Below are 21,125 nucleotides of genomic sequence, written 5' to 3'. Positions count from 1 at the left end.
AGAAATCAAAAGTAACCCGATCATAAAGGGAAGTCGTCAGATACGATACATGACCCGTTGAAATCGCTAGGTTCGGCATTGGACATGAGGAGCTCCAGCGTTCGAGACAAAAAGGTGGGTCACGTGATGGGCATTTGCTCCCGTCACTCGCAAGCCACCCGACCCGACACAGTGCTGCAAGGGCTGACTGCAGGCCCGAGCCAAAACCGGCAACACCACTGGACTGCAGGAAGGCACTGACTCGGAGGCAAAACTGCTGGTTAGCAACATCCACTATTCACGACGAGCAATGAGGATTGCTTCTAGTTGGAAAACACTTCTCCACGAGAAGCTCATTATCTGTATGTTGGTCGTATCTTTCACATGCCGAATACGGCGTCCCTGTCTCTCAGCTCTACCAGTCTTCCACCACAGACCCTGCGCCCTTTCTCATGCAGTTGGGCTCACCGGCTTGACGTTATCTCTTGCAAACGAATCCTTCTCAATTGCCGCATCCATCATTCGGTCGCCGCTGATGATCGATGTCGTGCAGATGACGATGTTTCTCCGAGCTACACATGATATTGATTAGTTTGGCAATGCTTACGAGATTGTTTCAACATGGGCAAATACCTTCTTCCTGCTTTGCAATGAAGCGCAAAGCAGCGATCTCGGTGAATGTTATGCCTCCGACAAACACCACAAATACCGTTTGCTTCTCCGTGCCTCCCGAAAGCAATGCTCGAGCTTTGACGGCCTTCTCCTCGCCCTTTTGGAGCTCGTAGAATGTCTGCCCGCGGACGTGCTTTACAGCCTCGTCGAACCCGTGCCAACCCTGTGCTGCGGATGCTCCTGTCGCACCACTCACACCATTGCCTCTGGTGACCTTGAGCAGATACTGCTTTTGGAGCACACATTGCACAAGACGAATCGACAGTGGCGCATACCCGCTGTATACATAGGCGATATCGTTTGGATCATCTTCCTGAACTTCATCGACGATGAGACGCAGAAGTTTGCGGAGATATGTGTAGTTCGTCTTGGTCCCTGTTGTGTTGCCACCAGAGCCAGTCATCGGGATCATTTCTGCCAACGGAGAAGAGCGCGACAAGAACAATTGAAGCTTCTCGAGGTTATTGAGAGTGAGGATGTGCTGATAGCCGTAGCCCTCGAGGATAAGTCGTCGAAACTGGTCGAATTCCTTCGGTTTTATGCCGCCTGATATGCATGAGTAAATGCAAAGCAGCCTCAGCACTTCCGGTAACGGTGTGTCGCGGGCAATCAATTCCTCGATGGCTTCGAATTGTGAGGAAGGGTCCGCGCCAGCAGCCAGATTCTGCTGAGCTTCCAAGAGACCTTTGAACTGGTCCGTCCGTGTGTACTTCATGACCTCCTCTGCCAAGCCTGTATGTATGCGTAGACTTTGCTGCTCCGCTTGATATCCGGGCAGCTTACTGACAAAATCCTTGAGCTCAGCGATGGATTTGTGGCTGTTTCGTCCTTCGTAATCCTTCTGTAAATTCTGAAGTCGGCGGGCGACTTTGTTCAGCAAGCTGCCGACAATGGCGAAATTTGTGTCGCGAAGTTGTTCATATAGTTTGTCAGAGGAATCTAGTTGAATTTTGCGTTTCCTGGCTTGCGCGCTCGTCGCTGAGGATTGAGAAGGGGCCCCAACAACTGTTGTGTCAACTTCGGCTTGGTTGTTCTGGATGCCGAACACTTCGTCAATGAGTCCCTCGTAGGTCAATTGAGTTAACAAGGGAGTGACGAAGTCCACTTCGCGGTCGATTATTATGACACTTTCGGTCAGTGTGCTTGGCGTCAGGCCACCTCGATTCGTCTCGTTCGTATCCTCGCCCGCAAGCATCTCTTGTCGCATTCGTGCCAGAAGCTCGGCAACTCGTTTTGCGTTGTCGCCTTTGCCGATGATTCGGGGAAACAAGCCGTGGTTCTGTTGGATCTCCATCAGAGCCTTGGCGAGTAGGAAGGACGGTGTGACGTCTTTCGAGAGATACAGGTCGCGGAAAGATTCATCTAGCTCGAGGGAAAGAAGATCCTTCTCAAGTGGAAAGAAGTATAAAGGCAGTTCAGAGATGTTCACATCGCCCAAGACGCCGGCCTCCTCGAGCAACTTGTCGGAGACGAGTGTCCGTCGGGGCACCCAGAAGATGTGGAATTCATGGCCAGTCTGGCTCTCTCGCTGTAAGCGACGGACCTGCTCTGAGAGGTTGTTAGCATGAAGCGCAGCTCACCCAATAGCTCGGACATTGGCTACAAGAAGCCTTGCCATCAAGCACCGTCTTGCTCGGCAGACCACGGACGATGATCGCTCGAGGAAGCTGAAGATGCTTCATAGAAATCCGATGGAAACTGAGGGAAAATGTGAGGTTCGGATAGTGAAGGGTGCTGACCTGCTATGGCTGACGCATGGCGAGCACACTCGCCGCGGGCTATGAAGATGACATTTCGCTGGCTGGTGTCGGCGTTCTTGTTCTCGAGGAAGAAGAACTTGTCTACGCCGTATTCCTGGAGAGTAGCGACTTTGACGATGGTACTGATCGGGCCCGCTAAGCTGCGCTCAAGAATGAGGTTCTTCTTTCCGCGGACCTGGGAACGCCGGGGTTAGCTCACGAAGGACAGGCAGCCGGGTCGAAATGCCTTACTTACAGCCTCGAGCAGGTAAAGGAGGTCCTTGCGCGCTTTGTCCTTTATCTGGTCCGTATTGAAGCCAGCTCGAGGAGCCATTTTCAGATCTCCATGCAACTGGCACCGAGTGTTTCGTGGAGCGCAGACTGACCGCTGCTGGGCGAGGTGACGTGGTCGGGATAAGGTAAGGTAGGTAGATGGAACAGGGACGGAGAGCTGTGGTCGCAAAGCGCCTGACGTCTGGAGCTATCGGGTTGAGAGATTAGATTGGCTACCTACAGCACGGGACATCTTGCACAGAGAGCATCTGCGTCAGCGGGGCTACGCCGCCAGGGTGATTTAGGTACCACAGTGCAGGTGCTCTCTCGGGGAATTCCATGCCGGATCAGTGGGCCATTCACTGTGTCCGGCCCGCTCTCAGCGCTACATACATTCCGTCAGGTCGATGAATGTCTCAACCTGGACATGTTTCCAGTTGCGAAAGACACTGCTTCGCGATCGCTATTCGCGACGATTTGCTCTACTGACTTGCAGCGTGAATGCTCTGGAATATGGTCTACGTGCTAACATGATGCGCAGTAGTGGCCACCAAGGATGTGTATACCTTGGCCAAAAAAGTATGGTCCGCTGATCCTACCAAACATCAACATGGGTGTCAAATACCGTCCTCTACGGGGATGCGATCCCGCTTGTGACACAATTTTCCCGGCCGATCTCTTTGCGATCTCGCTCCACGAAAGCTGACGAGGGCCAAAAACCGTGTTGGTCACCTCCATCTTCTCTTCCTCAGCAGAGCACCAGCTCCTGAATGCTCTGCTTGTCCTGGGATTCCCCTTCTGTATGCCGAAATCCGATACAACGCCATACCCAACCCTGCCGCGCAAATGTCTTGTGTTGTTCAAACGGTGTTATCGTGATAGTAGAAGTCAATATCTCTAGGGCGCAAACGATTGCTCCGAACGAACTCGTCATCTCCCGCCGGCCGCTCGTTCTTTTCGTTGCCTGTCAACATGCTCTGTATACTCATGCAGACGCTTTCGACGTTCTGTACGGGACTCCAGCCTTGGCTGCCGAGCAGATCGAGACAGATGATGCCATTGGAGTAGATGTGAGGGTGCATGGGAATCGGTCGCTCGGTCGTCTTGACGAAGGTGACCTCTGGGGGTTCTGTAGACCAGATCATGTTACTCGGGGAGTTACTGAGGGGCTGGTAGGTGTAGGGAGGCATACCTATGGGATATTGTTGGGAGAACTTGAATTTCAGCCTGTAAACCTGGTCTTTGTACAGCGGGTTATCGTCCAAAACTTTGATGTCCATGATCCATTCCTCGAAATTGTCGGCCGAAATGAGCTCGATACCGGGTGGTAGGCCAGAGTTGAGCTGTGAGAGTTAGAAAGGTTCACAAGGCAAGCGCGAGGGCGAGCGCGCGATGCGACAAGGTGCAAATGAATCGATTATGGGACGGGGTGATGTAGCGAGCTGGGCGTGAGGTGACAAACCTTGGACAACTCTTTGGCCAGCCGCTTGGAAGCAAAGCTGGAAGCCATTTTGAAGGGCAATCAAGTGGCCTGGAGGAGGATGAGATCCAGGCGAAAGTGGCTCGACGGAAGGGAAAGGAAGAAGTTGAGCAAAGGAGAAGATGTCAGTCGGCGGCTCGAGAAACGGCCCAGGCAAGGCAGGCAGGAGGCGGCTTGCTGAGGGGCTTGTTGGTCGCTTGGAGGGGCTGTCCAGAGAGGAGGACCCCACGAATTGGTGGTTCCTGCCGAGAACAGCAGCCAAAAGCGTTTAGGAATGTGGGAAGCAGCCGATGCGGAAGCCAATTTCCAGGGTCTAAACCTGGGGGTATAAGAAGAAAGCCGGATGCAAATCAACAAGGATGGCAAGGAAAAGACGTGCACAATAATGAGAGTGAAAGAGGCAAGTATGCGGCAACGACATCTGTTTGGTCGGTCCAACAATGTTCGAGACACACGGGCGTGATGGAGATGGTCCACGAGTTACAGGCGTGGACGGTGGCACTTGGCTCCGTACGTAGCACGTTGCACCAAAGATGCTTTATTGTTTAAGGTGGGAAGGTACCTTACTTACTGAAGGAAGTACCTACGTAAGGTAACGTAGGTAAGGTAGATTGGAGAGAAAATGGGCAACCTGGAAAGCTGAAGCGCCTTACCTAAGACTTTCAAGGTCCAAATGATGCCGCGGGGAGGGATTGGCGGCGGTTCATTGCATCTTGGACCGATGCGAATGCGCGTGCTGTAACCCAGTCGCGCAGGGCCGATAGACCCACTTTATTTGATGCCAGTGACAACCCAAAAAGCATTGCATCTCTGAAGAGCAAGAACGGCCATCCTCTCGTACCTACCTCACCTTACCTTGCCTTAGGCAGGTACCTTGCTTTAAACTTTGTCTCTATTACTCTTTCTCGCCCTCAAAAATCGGTATCTGTACCAAGATGAAAGACAGCAAGACACTGCAATGATAGATGCACATGTACTTCCGTCTAGACGCGGTCATATGTCACGTGGCATTTCTGAGGATATGGCGGCAGAGTCTGCCAAATATTCATGTGCTTCTGGAAGGTCACAACGGTCTCCAATCAACAAAGTTCTTTAAGCCTGAATCATTCCTCTACTTGGGGGCCGTCGTTTAACCACGCCGGGCCCAAACACTCAACTTGTCGTCAATGACGTCTGCTGGCGAAAACACTTCATGGACCGGGCGAGGAGAATAAATGTAAATTGTAGACCAGGCTTTGTTGGGGAACGCTTGAACACTGATCTGAGGATTCTCAGGTATTGACAGGAGGAAGCCATCGGCACTGCAGCTGTAGACCAATTGAATACCATAGCCAGCATGTCACGTCCACTTAAGGTCAAAGACATGGGATCATCTATCTCTAAAGATGCCGTTGCAAGCAGATCGAATCGGAGGTCCAGCCTTACGACCCAGCAAGCCCATTGAATTGGAGCCTGGAAGCGAGTGACAGAGCAGCCAGCAGATGCAAGGTGGAAAGAGCGGCCTCCTCAGCCACACTATGTCGGCTCCCTCATCTTCAGGTGTGTGCCTCCACTGCTCCAGTCGTTTTGATCGTTCAGGATACGGCGGTCCACTCCAAGACCTTCAGGACCCTTGTCCGTCATCGTTAGTGCTCGTGGATGCCGTTGCTCATTCACGGCCATGTCCGTGCTCTCCCTCTTCTCCTGCGGCCTGCCCCTCATTTCTCTGCGGCTGAGCATCCTTTTCAATTCTTACCAGCCCACAAGGCTCACTCCGGCCTGCCATGACCCCTGAATCTTGTTCCCTGTGATGCCAGAACCGCCTTTTTCGTTTTTCTGTGCACATACTGGAGCTGTACAGCCTGAAGGTTAGGTTAGGTTGCCTCCAGGAGACATGCTGTGTAATAATGTCAGCACATGGTCTCTACAGATGGTCTCTACAGATAGATGCAGCCCAAATATCTTTAACTAAGAGCCATTCACGCCCAAACCTGGGGACAAGAAGTACCTGTTCTCATCCTACTGTACTTACGTTTACAAGGTGCTTGATCCCAAGAGTGCCTCTTGCTTGTGAAGCTCACCTAAAAAGTACCCTCGCACGCTCTTACTTCCCGCTTTACCCCACCTCCCCCTCAACCCAAGCACCAAGAGCTACCAGCACCCCGACTCGACCCCCCCTCCCGAATCCCGTCCAGTCTACCTGGGAAGTCTCCATCAGCAACCGCTGCTTCTCTGTCCTGTCCAGGGTCGAGCCTTCTTTCTGCTCGATTTTTCTACTCCCGACCTACGCCGGCCTCAAGCTCTCCCTCATAAACGTCGTCTGCACTCCCACCGCTGACGCCCGCTTCCTCTCGATCCCATCATCCCCAAGGCTGTGTCTGTCCGATCATTCCACACACATCACACTCGCTGCGAGCGATAACCCATCCTGAAAAATGAGTTGTAAGTTCTTGGATCATCCTAATGTTCTATGATCTTCCTAGGCCGCTATACTGTTCTGTCGTGATTGCGAACGTAACTGCCTCGCGCAACACTCCTCTAGTCTTACTGCTCCCAATCCATAAGCAATGCTGACCGCACGCTCGCCTATAGTCTCCAATATGCTCAGCAGGCTCCAGGGCCAACCCGAGAGCTACGACAAGAAGTACGAATAATCCCAGACCAATATCTAAATATCATATCCTGACGTCCTCTCTACAGGGCTAAATACCGCTTCGGTCGCACCCTCGGAGCTGGAACTTACGGTATCGTCCGTGAGGCTGACGGCCCTACTGGCAAGTGCGCCGTCAAGATTATCCTCAAGAAGAATGTGAAGGGCAACGAGAGAATGGTCTACGACGAGCTGGACATGCTCCAGCGTCTCAAGCACCCCCACATCGTCAAGTTCGTTGACTGGTTTGAGTCGCGTGTGAGTAACCTTCCGCTACGAAGCTATGTCTGGACTGTCAAAGCTGACAATTCTCTCGCAGGACAAGTACTATATCGTCACTGAACTAGCTACGGGTGGAGAGCTGTTCGATCGTATTTGCGAGCAGGGCAAGTTCACAGAGAAGGATGCTTCACAAACCATCAAGCAGGTTCTCGAAGCCGTCAACTACTTGCACCAGAACAACGTCGTACACAGAGGCAAGTTTTACCATTATAACCTGGGTGCCCACATACGGCTAACTAGTAGACCAGACTTGAAGCCCGAGAACCTTCTGTACCTTACTAGAGATATGGAGTCCGATCTCGTTTTGGCCGATTTCGGTATCGCCAAGATGCTCGACCGCAAAGACGAAGTCCTCACAACAATGGCCGGTTCCTTCGGCTACGCAGCTCCTGAGGTCATGTTGAAGAAGGGTCATGGCAAGCCGGTAGATATGTGGTCCATGGGTGTCATCACATACACTCTGCTTTGCGGTTACTCTCCTTTCCGCTCAGAGAACCTCCAGGATCTTATCGATGAGTGCAGTAATGCTCAGGTCGTCTTCCATGAGCGTTACTGGAAGGATGTCAGTGATGATGCAAAGGACTTCATTTTGCATCTCCTGCAACCAGAGCCTGTCAAGCGCTGGTCGAGTGAGGTATGTAACAGACCTGCATCAATGTCAAGGACTCAGCACTGACAACAGCAACAGGAGGCTCTTCACCACCCGTGGCTGAGCGGAGAGAACGCCACCGACCACAACTTGCTGCCCGAGATCAAGGCCTACATGGCCAAGGCTCGCCTTCGCCGCGGCATCGAGATGGTCAAGCTTGCCAACAGAATCGAGACACTCAAGGCACAAGAGGAGGACACAGAGGATTCGGATTTCCCAGCCGACGCTATCAGCGCCGCAGACCAGTCCAAGCACGTTGGCGCACACGAAGTTGCCACTGGCGAGAAGCGCAGCCTTTCCAAGACGATCAAGGGCGCCATCTTCCGCGAGGTCGTCCTTGCCAAGGTCCGCGAGATGAAGCAGCAGCAGGACACGCTCAAGGTGAAGGAGGATGCGGAGAAGGAGCACAGAAGACGCAGCTTTCAGGGATGAGAAGCGACGTACGTCTCTGTAGGGTGACCTGGGCGGGTCAGTCAGGGCTCGGGAAGATGATACCACACGGGTTGGATGATACAGCGGGCCACTGATCACGGCTTAGCAGCCGCTTTGAAGTTTTGTTAAGTTCTTACTGCCTTTCGTTGCGCACTCATTTCGTTTCAGGCCGAAGATACATGGCTAGATGAGCGCTATATGTTTGTTGCTTTGCCGGAGCGGACGGGGGGAACAGAAAAGCCAGGGACAGAGATGACTTTGAGCAACACCCATCATTTCTTCCAATCGAATATATTCGTGCGCATAAGTGATTGACCTTTGTGAAGCTTAACCATGACACGAGATCTGACTAGTCGATGACATAGCTCTTTTGAACCTTGAACAGAACCTTGAACATCAAATCACACAGCTGGTGTTGCAGCCGCCAGCCGCCAACCTCTGGATTCGAGGCTGGACTTTGGTAGAAGTAACGTATTCATATTAACACACAGAAAATTCACTTCCTTCAACACCGGTCCTGTCATCAGCACAGCAGGCGCCTTCCTAAGTCGATCGGTCAGGTCAAACTGGGCTGGATGGGTGCATTTGGTTCAAGGTCGACAGTAATCAAGTTACGCCTATAGCCTAAGGTACTCGACGACCGGCAATCTTTCTCCAAATTCTCGCGCTCGATTCCCAGCTTGTGCACCGAGAGATGTATTCCAACTGGGTCACCGCTTCATATCTGAGCTATGAGGGGATCAGGTAAACGCACCCGCTGCAATGACTTAGTTCTAGCCTAGGCGGAAATTCGAACGTAGGGAGAGAGCGTTAGTAGTCAGTCACGGCACGTTGGAAGATTTTAGACGAGGTACTATGATGTTTGATCAAGATGTAACTTTGCTATTTGGCATTGCTGCTACTTGAGGTCGGGGAGAGGGTTGGGGATGCCATGATAGACTCCCCACTGATCCTTCCACCCCTGTGCTCTTTACTAATACTACTACTACTACTACTAATTGTATTGTTTTGGTTTCGTAACGAGTCGTTGTTGTGCTTGTACAAGGTATATCGAGAGGGAAATTTGAAAGAGACCACCAGTAAAGTGCGCCGTCCTGCCCTGAGATGCTGCCGAACGGGGGATGAGACCTCCCCCTAGATGCTTTTTGTTTCGCCGTGGAATAAATGGACAAGTTTGCTTTAAAATCATGATACAGTGAAAGATAGAGAGATCGGAGGCCGGTGGTATCATTGTAGACTGAGAACAGGAGAGGAAAATGCGAAATATTTGGAAACGAGTGATCAATCATCTGGAAGTGACGGTTCATTCCAACTCGGCGAGAACGCTCTCGCGAAGCGCCTCGTAACGGCCGATATCGAAGCGACGTCGTTGCCAGTTGTTCTGGCGCAAACGCTCAATGCGGGCCTTGATGTCAAGGTTACGCAGCTCGTCGCTGAGCTCTGGGGTCGCTGCCCTGGCGGGGAGAGAGTGGCGTGCCGTATCGCTTTGCCGAGGTGCCGCGAGCTGCTCCTCGATGTTGGAAATGTGGACTGCGATCTGCGAGCGCAGGCTGGAGAGCAAGCCGCAGTAGCGGTGGATGGAGCGCTCTTGGAGGAAATCGAAGGCATCGCAGTCCTCGTTCAGGGGCTCGGGCGTTGCTGGCTTCGCAACCTCCTCCGCGGGTTCTTCAGCAGGCTCGGGCTCCTCTTGGAGAACCGGCAGGTAGCGCGGTGGTTCGGGTTGTGGTGGGGCACAGAGGAAGTCGTCGAAGCCGAGAGTGGGAGAGTCGGGGCGGATGAACGGCTCTTCGGGGACGTCGCAGAAGGTGACGCGCTTCTTTGGTGGGGGTTGGGTCGCAGAGAGCTTGTTCACAGCGTCCTCGACGGAGCACACAGATGGCGTGGGTGACGAGAAAGCAGTTGAGTTGGTCCATGTCCGCGAGGATGCGCGGGATGAAGTAGAGCTCGAAGGCGAATGCATACTTGAGGTTGCCGCTGAGGATGGCCGTGACGAGCGGGCCATGGTCTCATCCGCCGCCTTGCTCAGTTCCGAGGCTCGAGTGTAGTGTTCACGAGCTTGTTGAAGAAGCCGTGTCCGATACGGCGAGGCGCATTGCAAAGGTCGGGAGAGCATGTCAAAGGAGCTGGCGGCGTAGAAGTGAAGATAGATGAGATAAGCTGGCTCCACGTTTGCCTGTTGACTCAGTCAGTACAGTCTCAAGCCACTTCGGATGAATGCAACTTACAGATTCCTTGATATTGTCTAGGATCTCGCAACAGCGCAAAGAACACGGGCGGTACTTGCGGTTGATGTACTGACGCTTGACCTCAGAGACAGCCTTGCTCCATTCAGCAGAGGTATAAGGCAGAACGGGGAGCGGTGCTGGCTGCGATGCAGACCGCTTGTGCACTCGAGCCTTAGGAGGTCCGACCGAACTGGTAGCCATGGTTGGTGACGTTGCCGCAGGCTGTGGTGTTGTAATGGGAGGGCTGGGCGATGGTGCTCTGTTGATAGGAAAAATAACACTGCCACGGGAGCCGGCGGCAGCGGGCTTAAGGAGGAGGGGTATTAGACCGCCCATTGTAATGGATTTAAAGTGTTTCCGCGTGTGAAGAGAGTTCGCGATACTAGGCTGGCTGAGTGATGGAGGACGGCTAACTCAGCTTGCCACCTTTTCGTCCGATATGAGACCAATGGCTGAATAAGATCAGGACCAAAGTCTACTCGTAAAGTCGATAGTGTGGGTTGAAGTCCAAGGGCCAATGGCAAGTCGCCGGCTTGTCGAACCAAGCAATAGTGTTCGTCGTGACACTTTTGACTGACGCTGAGGGCAAAGTATCGAGACAGATGCAGAGTTGGCTCACGAAAGAAGTAAGCAACAAACGAGGGCTGAAGAGGCCAGGCGTGTTCGATAAAGCGCGAGGCAATGATTCGGGTGTAAGTGGGTTACCCCGAAATGCGTAACAGGCGTTGTACCGGGACTCGGGAACAGTCTCAAGTCGTCTGAACTTTCGTGCAAGTCGCGTGCAGGTCGACGGTTGACCTTAGCACCCAGAATGATCTTCGCCAAGGGTTTGTGTCAGAAGCTGCGGCAGGAATGTTGGGCTTTTCAGATGTCTAGATGTTCCCACGGCGCGGAAGTTGCTTGCGGGTGAACCTTTGGGTTTGCAAGGTTATTAGGACGAACTGGGAAACAATGACGTGCCCTGGGAACAGTCGTCGAGGTGTTGTAGATCAAGGTCGTAGTACAGATACGTAGTACAGGAAATGATTCGATTTTTGCTCGTGATCTGTCGATAACGGCAAAGCAAACTGTATGAGGCTGGTGTTGAGATGAGCTGAAGGGTCGAAGAGACAGGAATAGGGAAGCGCCAATCGAGTTGAAGACCAATGGTAAGGATTTGTATGTGATTGCCAGGTCGTGATAGTGGCGGCTGAACAGTCAAGACCGAGACAGGAAACACAAGGTGAGACCAGCGGTGGTATCTGAATTAATGACGAAGTGGCCACTTAAGGAGAGCTGGGAAAGCTCAAGTATAGAAAAGACGGCTTGAGGAAACTGTCAATTGAGGCTGGTGGTACAGAGTATGGACCAAGGCAGTGAGTGAGTGGGTGGGCAGCCGAGACGATGGGAGAAACACAAGAAGAAACGACGGAAGAGGCTGGGGATCGATCACAGGAAAGATTCTCGAAAACCAAAAGCAGAGACCCTTTGGGCCTGGGGGGATGGGCCGTGTTCAAGTACCTCATGGAGTCATGGATTGCATCCAGGGGATGTGATTTCGGGACCCCTCAAGCACTTGATTTGGGGATCCGTACGGATACCGTCCACAGTCTGGCAGAGCAGAGCTCGAGCACTTTTCGAGTTTGGTTTGGGGCCTGGGCAGGGTGTTTGCGCATCGACGTTGGACTAGGGAGAAAGGGGGAACAAGCTTCAGGCGTGAGTGGCCTGCGCAATGAGATTTTCTCGTCTCCTTCGAGGACCTGCATATCGAGCTCCATCTCGCTGTGGTGTGTTCCCCTGGCACCGGCGTGGATTTTCCTGTCGACCCTTGCCTCTAACCCTGCTTGTCGTTGGTGCTGCCCATGGTGTTGAACCCACCCCCAATGCAAGTCTCTTGCGTACAGATGTAACTCTGCCCATAGTAGTTTGCGTACCTGGCTACGCGTTGTGCTGCGCAGCCGTGTACCTTGGGGCAACCTTGGGGCAACCTTGGGGCAAGATTTCAGCAAATCATAAATGGTTCTCTCGGCCCTCGCGTGGATACGCTATGTGCTGCGAGGCGTTGCTTGGTGCGTGGGATGGCTTGGGATGGCTTGAGATAGCTTGGGTTGCTCGGGTAGAGTTGTGAGAAACTCGCCCTGTGCAATCTGCAAGGTGCGAATAGTTCCCACCTCGCAGCAGCGCCCTAGTCCGATAGCCCGTGGACCGGACACGCTAGGTATCCGTACGAGCCTACGAGGAAAAGATCCAAGACGAAGACGGGGCGGTCGAAGCCATCGAAGTTTGTGGGACTTGAGCGTATGAAGCAGAAGTGCCCGTACCTGAAGCTATTAATTGCATCCCGAGAGCGCCGTAGCGTGTTCTACACGCGATAAGTAATTAGATGCGATGATGAAGCAGGGATGGGCTTCTGTCAGTGTCAGGTCTGGGAATTGCGATGGGGGGAGACGGGCGATGCGCGGTCCCGTTGTGGATTGCACGGGATGGACGGAGATGATTCGCACGCCGGTCGACTATTAGATGTCATTTGCGAAGGGAGGTGATGCTGATTAAGACTCTAGACTCCGAGTCACGGCTCACGACACATTGGAGAAACGCCGCCTGTGTCTTGTCAGCAAGGAAGAGAGTTCGACACTTGAGTAGGTAGCAACGAACCGGAAGTCCAAACGTCGAGATCAAAGGGAAGACTCATGCACATAGCGCGGATTCTTGACGGCTGGCCAGCTGTTGGTGGAGCATGATGCAAGACGGTTGGAAGACACACGAAACCCTTGCTCGAAAGGGAAGAGAAAAAGAAAGCAACCCGAGGAGAATGGGGAGAAAAGCTCGCAATGCCTTTCTCTTTTCGTAGTGTATCGGGTATCCGTACTCCGTAGAAGCAAAGCAAAAAACCAACGGCCATCAAAACCGAATCCACCGTGGGATAACTCAATCAGCCAACGGTTTAATTTGGCCGTGGACCTTCCAGACCTTCCAATTGTAGTTGATTTCCAGTTCCCCGGTTGGCCGTCGATTGCGCCGTGTTTGCTGTTGGGGTCTTGCTGGGGTTGGTTTGAGGCTTTGAGGCTTTGAGGGGTGACGAGATGAAGAGAGGGGAGCCTCATTGCCCTCACCCTGGGATCTGGGAATTGTGATTTGGGAACCTGTGCTTCCTTCCACTGGGAAGCGGGAGTCGAGACGTACCTGCACAGCCAGGGACTTTCCGTCGTGCCTGCCTTCCCTTCCTGGGCGTGGTGGACTGGTGACTGGGCGACCTGCTGCCCTGCACCGGAAGCCACGAACCGACAACCGAACAACGGGTCTTTCCCTCCCAAACCTGTCCGTACGAATACGTACCCAGTGTTGCAAGTCTCAAAGAAGGCAAGAGGCTCCCAAGATGCTCCACGTAAGGCACCGTCCCCTGCATCAGATCTCCATCGTCGTTCCCTTCCTTGGGTTGCTGTCATTTTCCATGCTTCTTTCCCCCCTGCCTCCCCTGTCGCCATCCTCGTAACCTCCTCTCGCGTCTACGGCTTTTCATTGCACCTCATTGAACATCATGTCCACAAGCAACGCGATGTTTTGGCCCGCCCTGTTCTCAGGAACTCCTCTTCTTGTCCAGGTTCATGACAAGTGACAGCATCACACCCACTTCCGCGTTCATAACGCGCAGCTGTGGCCCTGCAACTCTCTCCATGCCACCAACCATGGGCTTCCGACTTTCGAACCGTTCCTTGGGAACTGTGGTCCAAGAACCTGGCTAACCTACGATCCCCCTCTCCTACTCCTTGTGCACTTGGACCTCCTTCACCTATTCGGGGCCGGCACTCGAGTAATGCAGAAAAGTATGCAATATGACACGCCAGCGAATGAATCTCCGCCGACATGTACCGCAATACGCCCCCTGGGGCCCTGCCGCGGTCCGCCAGCAGCACCGCCCGTCGGTCCCAATAACGTGGTAACCTCAATATACGGTGCTCCGTACGGATATCCACGTCGGGCACATGTGCCAGCGCCATGGTCAGCCTATCCATTCCATCATCGAGGGTCTTTCGGTGGGCAGAATATTCCAATGAAAAGTCAAGCTGCCGGTCTACCACCACTGCTTCATATTCTCACGATTGCCTTGATGCCCGTCCAGACCACAAGAACGGTGAACGAAACGGATACAAGTGGCAGAAAACCTCTTCCACCGCCACCGGGACTTGGAAGGAAAAGCAAACACGAAGTGCCAACGCAGAGGAAGTGGCCGATGCGGACGAGGAAAAGCAATACAATGGGTCAAGCTCGCCGCATCAAACAAGCCCAAACCCTTACGCGTGAGAGTGAAAAGGATACAAAATCGACAGAAAGTATCCTCAGGTGTCTTGGCGCCTCTAATCTCGCGTCGCCCTCCTCGACAAATCCGACGCGGTGCATACAATCCAGATAGTTTGTGCTCGTCCTCGTCGCTGCGATTTCAGGGGCGAGCCAGACGCCAGAGAACGACGGTCGTTATGCCTAGGAGCAAACTTGATCCCAAGGACGAGGCCTCAGCGCTGGCTCAAGGCTCACGGACTCGGAGCCATCAAAAATTGGGACTGAAACGAAACATTCCCATCTCCCCCGCTCGCCTACGAGGTCCCCCCAATTCCTCTTCCCATCACCACCACGTTGTGGACATCCGCACAGATCTCCAAGGACTCCAGACGGCATGCACCTCCAATCCCTTATCACGCTTGCAACCGTGGTGCTGCAGCAGCACAATGGACGTCCGTGCTTATACACATCTGGTTCTCACCGCAAAATCAAACAGTAGTCTGATTCGCCCTTCCAAGTTTGAAGACTCGTCGAAGACAGGTTTTGTGTAGGTGTCATTCGTTTGAAGCTGAATGCAATGCAACAAGCTGTGAGCATAACAAAGGTGACGAAGTCTCGTCGGGTAATACTGACAAGTGCGACACTCGCCACATGTTTCTTGCGGTTGATACCCTAACAAGAACGACAACGCGGGATGGCTATGGAAACATGGAACCAGCCATGCACAACGGACAGGCACGAATTTCTTCCAAAGAAGCAAAATACCTTAAAAATTCAGACGAACGTTGTGCTGCACCTAGGCCCGGTCCCTCCTGCAGTAGCGGACGGAAACCACACCACAAGTGCCATTTCCCAACCGTCAATCGACCGACTCGTGCAGCTTTCGATCCATTCTTCCGTGCAACAAATGCGCTCAAATTCTCAATATCGGTGTTCCGCAAAGCTTTTCCCGGGTTCCTCTCTGACCCTGTCACCTCTGGACAGGCTCTGGTCAGAGGCCCTGTCAACTTTGACTCGAGCCCTGCTCGCCCTATCACGATGTCAGCGGGGTTGTGCGCCTTGGTCTCCTTGAAACCCCCACCCGACTGCTTATCGTCGAGTCCAGGCTCCAGGGCCAGCGGTGAGGGGTCGAGGAACCAGCGCGCGGGTCGGCTTGAAAAGCAGAGAGACGGAAGGAGAAAGAAGGCACGATGTCTGTTTGGTTATGCTTGCGCCTCACTTGAGCGCGGGCATCTGCGAATGGCCTCAGTCGCGTGTCGCGGGCGTCTTTTCTTCATGCCCTGCCGACCCCAAATCTTCTCTCTGTCTCTGTCGTCCCTAGGGATACACTAACTTTGGGCAGTATAGAGATCCGGGGTTGTCTACCACCTGTCGATGATCGACGGAGCTACAAGGAGAGATGTGATGTCCTACATCAGGCCATCTGAATCCTCGAGCTCTCGAGCTGATCAAACAGCGTACGAATAGCTGGGTAGACCAAGACTAGCCGACCCAAGTTCACGTACGAAGTACAAGTCCCTCCGCGCATTGAGTTTAGCACTAAATCCTTCATGGTGCGACGGAACCAAGCTTTTTCTTGCGTGTGGCCGGGTGCCCGACGAACCCGCCGTTGCAACCCGCTAGGGGCGTTCTGTTTTGAGCTCTCACGTTTCTTTGTGAAGTAACATGGTGGGAAGAAAGGCCATTGCTCTGACTACCTACTTGTGCTGCATACGCTACTTCGTTGTTTCTCTCCCACTCCCCCACGTGGTGGTTTTAGAAATGATCCACGCCAACCTGTAACGATAAACTCGATGGGGAGGGGGGTTTCTAAATTCTGACCCTGTCGATCTGGCTTGTTTCTATGCGCTACCTGATATAGGTCCGATCGCGAGATACAAGAGTCGCTGGCCGCGGACAACTTATAACGTATGGTCTAGATAGTTTGACTTGTAAGACTGCTCGGCCGTACTGCGCGACCATGGTGGTCAGAAATCGACTAGAAGATCACAATTCGGGCTTTGAGTAGGTACATAGATAGATACCTCAAGGTAATGAATGCAAATCATCGTCGCCTTAACAGTGGACGGCCGTTTCTATTTTCAAATGCTTTTTTTGTGCTTCTGCTTCTAAAGATCTTCGCACCACCGCACCGAACTCTATGCGCTCGGTGCTGCGGGCTTGCTCTCCTCCGTAGCTTCCGTCGTCGCCGCCGCCGCCTCCTCAGCGGGCTTCTCCCCTTCCGAGACAGCAGCGACAGGCGCCTCGGCAGCAGCACCAGCAGCAGGCGTCTCGACGACCGTCTCCTTTTCCTTCTCCTTCTCCGTGGTGGACTTGATGTCCTCGCCCTTCATGCCGCCCACGACGCGCAGGCCCTCGGCGCGCGTGGCGAGGTTATCGAGCTCGCGCTTCCGCGACAGGCGCTTCTGCACCTCGGGCACCAGCGACGCCATGTCGACGAGCTCGCCGTCCTTTTGGGGGTGACCCTCGGGCAGGCCCAGCTCCTTGATGCGGACGACGCCCTTTTGGACCTCGTCGTCGCCGAGGATGATGGCGAAGGGAGTGGCGTTGGACTCGGCTGCCTTGAACTGCGGTGGCAGCTTGGGCTTGACCTTGTAGAGGAACTCGGCCTAAAGAAAAAGAGAATAAGTGTCAGCGATTTGCTACTTTCTTCGGACACCCGACTCGAGTGCCCTTTGTGTGGAACTTGTTGTGTGATCCTTACCTTGACACCGGCGTCCCACAGCTTCGAGCACACCTCGAGTCTCTCCTTGATCAGACCGGCCTTGGAGCCCAGGGACATGACGAAGACGTCGACCGTACTTTGCGGCGCCTCGCTCTCGGCCTGCATCCGGGCCTTGGTAATGCTAAAGATTCTCTCGATACCGAAGGAGACCTAGACTACCTGTCAATATTCCACGCGATCTCTCTTTGAATCCTGCGCTCTGACGAGGAGAATCACTTACACCAACGCACGGAATTTGCGTCTTGCCAGAGAACATGCCCACGAGGTTGTCATAGCTGCCATCGTTTGTTAGCGGCCTGAGAACTGTGACCCAGAACAATATAGTTTTCTCCTTACCGTCCTCCGGCTGCGACACTGCCGACACCAACGCTAGGGTCGTCGGAGCGGTCATCGTCGTCCTTGCCCTTGCTCTTCTTCTTGGGTTTCGCCGTCTTGCCGTCTGCATCAGGGGTAACGGCCGGTGCGGAACCTTCCGTCACGACCTCGTAGATGAGGCCAGTGTAATAGTCCAGGCCACGGGCGAGGGAGAGGTCGAACGATACTCTGTCGAGAGCGCCAAAGGCCTCTAAGTAGGTGAAGAGGAGCTCGAGATCGGCCATGCCGGCCTTCATCGAGGCGTTGGCGGCGAGCTTGTCGTCGCGCTGCAGTTTCCGGAGCAGGTCCTGCTTACCCTTCTGGACAACCCACTCACCAATCCTGTCGGCCACCTCGCCGTCCAAGCCCTTCTCCTCGGTCATCTCCTTGCGCACGTCGGCCCAGGGGAGCTTGTCGAGCTTGTCGACGGCCGAGGATATCGTCCGGATCTTGTCCTCGGGGACGCCGCAGACCTCAAAGATACCGTCGAGGATCTTGCGGTGGTTGAGCTTGATCGTGTAATTTCCGTTCCAGCCCAGGCCTTCAAAGACCTCGACGACAATCTTGATGATCTCGGCGTCGGGGATCATGGAGTCGTAGGTTCCGGCGATGTCGAAATCGCACTGATAGAACTCACGCATGCGGCCCTTGTTCATGGCAGGCTGGTCACTGTGAAGAGTATGTCAGCCAGCTGCCGACTATATAATAGAAAGATGATGTCGTGAATCGTACCGGCGGTAGACCTTTGAGATGTGGTAGCGCTTGACGCTCTGAATGTCCTTGTTCATGGCGAGCCATCTCGCAAAGGGAACGGTCAAATCGTATCGCAGGGAGGTAATTTCACCACCCTGATCGGCCAGGTCGTAGATGAGCTTCGAGTCTTCGCCATACTATAAAAGAGGGTGTTGGTCAGCATATGGCATCTTGTTGTTGAGTCGAGGGCCCGAAGTGGATCGCGGGGTTCTCGCAGGTGGGGGGAGGGGTAAACACGGAGAAATGTCGTACTTTGCCTGACAGAATCTCCTTCAACTCGAATACGGGGGTATCAAGCTCCATGCCACCGTGCTTCTGGAAGACACCCTTCAGCTGCGAGAAGATCTTCTCGCGGATGAGCATGTCCTTGCCGAACCCTTTGAAGCAAACATTGTGTTAGTCCGCGGCGCGTTCCGTCGTACGATGCCGTCCCGGGTCGCAAGAGTAAATATGGACTGACAATCCTTGGTGCCCTTTGGGGTCTTGAGCTCAAACTTTGATTTCGGCGCCATGTTGGGCAGTTGTGGTTCGTGACTATCGCTTTGGTTACGAGACGACGACGAAGACTTGGACGTGGAAAACGCGCGGCTGCTACTGCTGGGCCTGATGCGGGTTCTAAGCAAAAGAGGGGATGTAATTGGGCTTGGAGAAAGAAAAGTCAGTCGGTAGGCCGGTCGGGCGGACCTCGAGAAAATCTTCACCTGGATCTGCATTCACCTGGCTTCCGAGATCTCGGGCGCTTGTTGCGCGGAGGGGGTACCGACTTCAAAAGGGACAAAAAAAGCGGCGCCGGGTAAACGTGGTTGGGTAGGTGACTCAATCGCAAGTTTTGGAGGGGCCGTATGCACTTGCGACGGGTTTTGGGGGAGGGACGGGGTTTGTGAGGTCGAAAAATGGCTGCAAGGCTGTGACTCGACGGGGATACACTCCCTTTGCGCCATCCAATGACGTACCGTGTGAGAGGTGGCAGATCCCTGCTCAGCGAGGCTGACTGGACTGGTGCCGCTATGTCACCGAGAGCAACAAATCGACCTTTTCTATGGTATGAGCCGCGTGATAGACCCCAATTTTTTAAAAGAATGATCCGTGAGTTACTTCAACGATCCGATTCTAGTCGAATCTGCGCTACTCCACGACTTACATTGCAACAGTCCATAGTCACACCGTTCACTGTAAGAAAGATCAAGGTAATGCATATCTTAACAATGTGAGTATTTGGCAGGTATACATCGCAACAGACGTGCTGATCCAACTTGACAGCCTTGTTGGTTTTTGAATTACGGCCATAATCACCATCAAGTTGCAACTTCAGCATTTTTGACAGCTGGTCACCGAGTGAGATTTGGCCATGGATGTGCGACCCAATCAGGGCATTGAAATGATGACGAGAATCAGTTCCTCTAATATACCTGAATGATGGAGGGATAAAAGCTGGATGTAACAGTCGACAAGCCTCGATGTTGCAAGTTTCAACTCTATCTCGAATCTTAAGCATGTAGTCCTGTCCAAGTGATCGAACCAGGATTCTAGATAGCCTTCCGAGCCAATATTTTCTTGTCGCTTCGGTTCTGCGGAGAATTGCCGCGGAAGCACAATTTAGCTGCTGTCGGGTTCCTACATAGAGTCCGAATCCGATGATGCCCCGTTTCGCAGTGACATGACAAAGGACTGACCACATTGTCTCTGAGTGGCCCCCTACCTCTAAGTGAGAGAGAACTCCAGCGGACCGTAGTACAAGCGCAGTCCAATGAAATTTGGCGAAAACCCAATGCGCAGACAGTCGGAGTTTGGTTTCTAGCAGGCAGCAGCAGGCAGAAACTCCGCAATGGTATGAAGATGGAGAATATGTGTAGGAAGTGTCTGGGATGACGAAGGTTGTGGCGTACGCAAAGCGCCACCTGTTCAGTTGGTCAATCCACTGGAAGCTACCGCAAACGAATCGTTTGGCGAGATTAAGTGAATGATGATGATAATGCCCCTCTTGTCAGCCACGCTGAAGTAGAAAAATGAAATGCGGATGGCCAAGTTTCGATGGCATGGTGATGTGTGAAGATGCACGGCCCGTAAATATCGTAAAACAGTTGCCCGGCGCTAAAAAGTGGGACGACACTGACAAACGATGAGAACAACGCCCAGCACCGTAAACAAGGTACGCTAACCCCCTTTTGGCCCTTTACGACACGAGCTGTTATTGGCTGCAGACTGGTTTGACTGCAAGACACACTTGGGTACGCTTATTGTTGTAAGTTTGATCTTCGCAATCAGAACGGCCTCGTTGGTTGATAGGTACCCAGCAAGCACTGATCCGCGTATTCGGTACCCTGGCGGTCCGTCAGAAGCGGGAGCCGGGAGGTTTGTTTTTGCGACCTAAATACCAAAATGCCAGCCGGCATCGTCCTAAGTTCATCCAATGTCCAATATGGTCACAGTACCACGAAGCCTTCTGACCCTTCTCTCGTGGCGTCCACCCGTTTTGATTTGCAGCAAGAGAGCAAGTCTTGGCTCCGTCACCTGAACATGTCAGAAAATGCGAGCAGCCAGGCTGCCTAGACACTTCCAATTCCCCCAAAAAGGACCTCACAAACAGGTACCTCAATTAGACTCGCAGGATGTTGGTGGTAGGGCAGACGATGGCTCGTGCTTCAGCTCCCACCATTCCTAAGCGGGATGATTATC

The 21,125-nt window shown here is 53.2% G+C and overlaps 8 protein-coding genes across 8 annotated transcripts; 1 reads left to right on the top strand and 7 right to left on the bottom strand.

The window, feature by feature from the left end:
- Window positions 1-52: 52 nt before the first annotated feature.
- On the bottom strand, window positions 53-2,859 carry BDZ83DRAFT_600994 (Sec1 family protein). Its single transcript, XM_060507069.1, has 4 exons — window positions 2,647-2,859; window positions 2,391-2,586; window positions 613-2,199; window positions 53-551 (listed from the first exon to the last, which is right to left on the bottom strand). Exons 1-4 carry the CDS (start codon window positions 2,722-2,724, stop codon window positions 430-432), a joined length of 1,983 nt encoding a protein of 660 aa, XP_060370935.1. The 5' UTR covers window positions 2,725-2,859; the 3' UTR covers window positions 53-429.
- A 219-nt stretch (window positions 2,860-3,078) lies between these two features.
- On the bottom strand, window positions 3,079-4,411 carry BDZ83DRAFT_343788 (ubiquitin-conjugating enzyme). The gene is made up of 3 exons (XM_060502476.1): window positions 4,126-4,411; window positions 3,856-4,006; window positions 3,079-3,792 (listed from the first exon to the last, which is right to left on the bottom strand). The coding sequence occupies exons 1-3, from the start codon at window positions 4,171-4,173 to the stop codon at window positions 3,524-3,526; spliced, it is 468 nt and encodes a 155-aa protein (XP_060370934.1). The 5' UTR covers window positions 4,174-4,411; the 3' UTR covers window positions 3,079-3,523.
- A 572-nt stretch (window positions 4,412-4,983) lies between these two features.
- BDZ83DRAFT_600987 (uncharacterized protein) lies at window positions 4,984-5,544 on the bottom strand. Its single transcript, XM_060507068.1, has one exon. It carries the CDS (start codon window positions 5,506-5,508, stop codon window positions 5,296-5,298), a length of 213 nt encoding a protein of 70 aa, XP_060370933.1. The 5' UTR covers window positions 5,509-5,544; the 3' UTR covers window positions 4,984-5,295.
- A 1,178-nt stretch (window positions 5,545-6,722) lies between these two features.
- On the top strand, window positions 6,723-8,135 carry BDZ83DRAFT_715505 (kinase-like domain-containing protein; the record flags this gene model as incomplete). Its single annotated transcript, XM_060511752.1, has 5 exons — window positions 6,723-6,766; window positions 6,823-7,030; window positions 7,092-7,248; window positions 7,303-7,688; window positions 7,743-8,135. The coding sequence occupies 5 exons, from the start codon at window positions 6,723-6,725 to the stop codon at window positions 8,133-8,135; spliced, it is 1,188 nt and encodes a 395-aa protein (XP_060370932.1).
- Window positions 8,136-9,438: 1,303 nt separating this feature from the next.
- BDZ83DRAFT_747190 (uncharacterized protein) lies at window positions 9,439-10,696 on the bottom strand (the record flags this gene model as incomplete). Its single annotated transcript, XM_060513396.1, has 2 exons — window positions 9,439-10,308; window positions 10,361-10,696. The coding sequence occupies 2 exons, from the start codon at window positions 10,694-10,696 to the stop codon at window positions 9,439-9,441; spliced, it is 1,206 nt and encodes a 401-aa protein (XP_060370931.1).
- Window positions 10,697-12,612: 1,916 nt separating this feature from the next.
- Window positions 12,613-14,079, bottom strand: BDZ83DRAFT_343565 (uncharacterized protein). The gene has a single exon (XM_060502474.1). It carries the CDS (start codon window positions 13,822-13,824, stop codon window positions 13,015-13,017), a length of 810 nt encoding a protein of 269 aa, XP_060370930.1. The 5' UTR covers window positions 13,825-14,079; the 3' UTR covers window positions 12,613-13,014.
- A 2,465-nt stretch (window positions 14,080-16,544) lies between these two features.
- Window positions 16,545-18,826, bottom strand: BDZ83DRAFT_600978 (uncharacterized protein). The gene is made up of 4 exons (XM_060507067.1): window positions 17,679-18,826; window positions 17,563-17,617; window positions 17,322-17,492; window positions 16,545-17,226 (listed from the first exon to the last, which is right to left on the bottom strand). The coding sequence occupies exons 1-4, from the start codon at window positions 18,350-18,352 to the stop codon at window positions 16,756-16,758; spliced, it is 1,371 nt and encodes a 456-aa protein (XP_060370929.1). The 5' UTR covers window positions 18,353-18,826; the 3' UTR covers window positions 16,545-16,755.
- Window positions 18,307-19,313, bottom strand: BDZ83DRAFT_343659 (uncharacterized protein). Its single transcript, XM_060502475.1, has 4 exons — window positions 19,167-19,313; window positions 18,910-19,052; window positions 18,702-18,826; window positions 18,307-18,586 (listed from the first exon to the last, which is right to left on the bottom strand). Exons 2-4 carry the CDS (start codon window positions 18,959-18,961, stop codon window positions 18,395-18,397), a joined length of 369 nt encoding a protein of 122 aa, XP_060370928.1. The 5' UTR covers window positions 18,962-19,052; window positions 19,167-19,313; the 3' UTR covers window positions 18,307-18,394.
- Between the last annotated feature and the right edge of the window lie 1,812 nt (window positions 19,314-21,125).

Source organism: Colletotrichum acutatum (genome assembly GCF_030867785.1).
Source record: "Colletotrichum acutatum strain CBS 112980 chromosome Unknown BDZ83scaffold_5, whole genome shotgun sequence".
NCBI lineage: Eukaryota > Fungi > Ascomycota > Sordariomycetes > Glomerellales > Glomerellaceae > Colletotrichum > Colletotrichum acutatum.
This window is presented reverse-complemented; position numbering and strand designations above follow the sequence as displayed.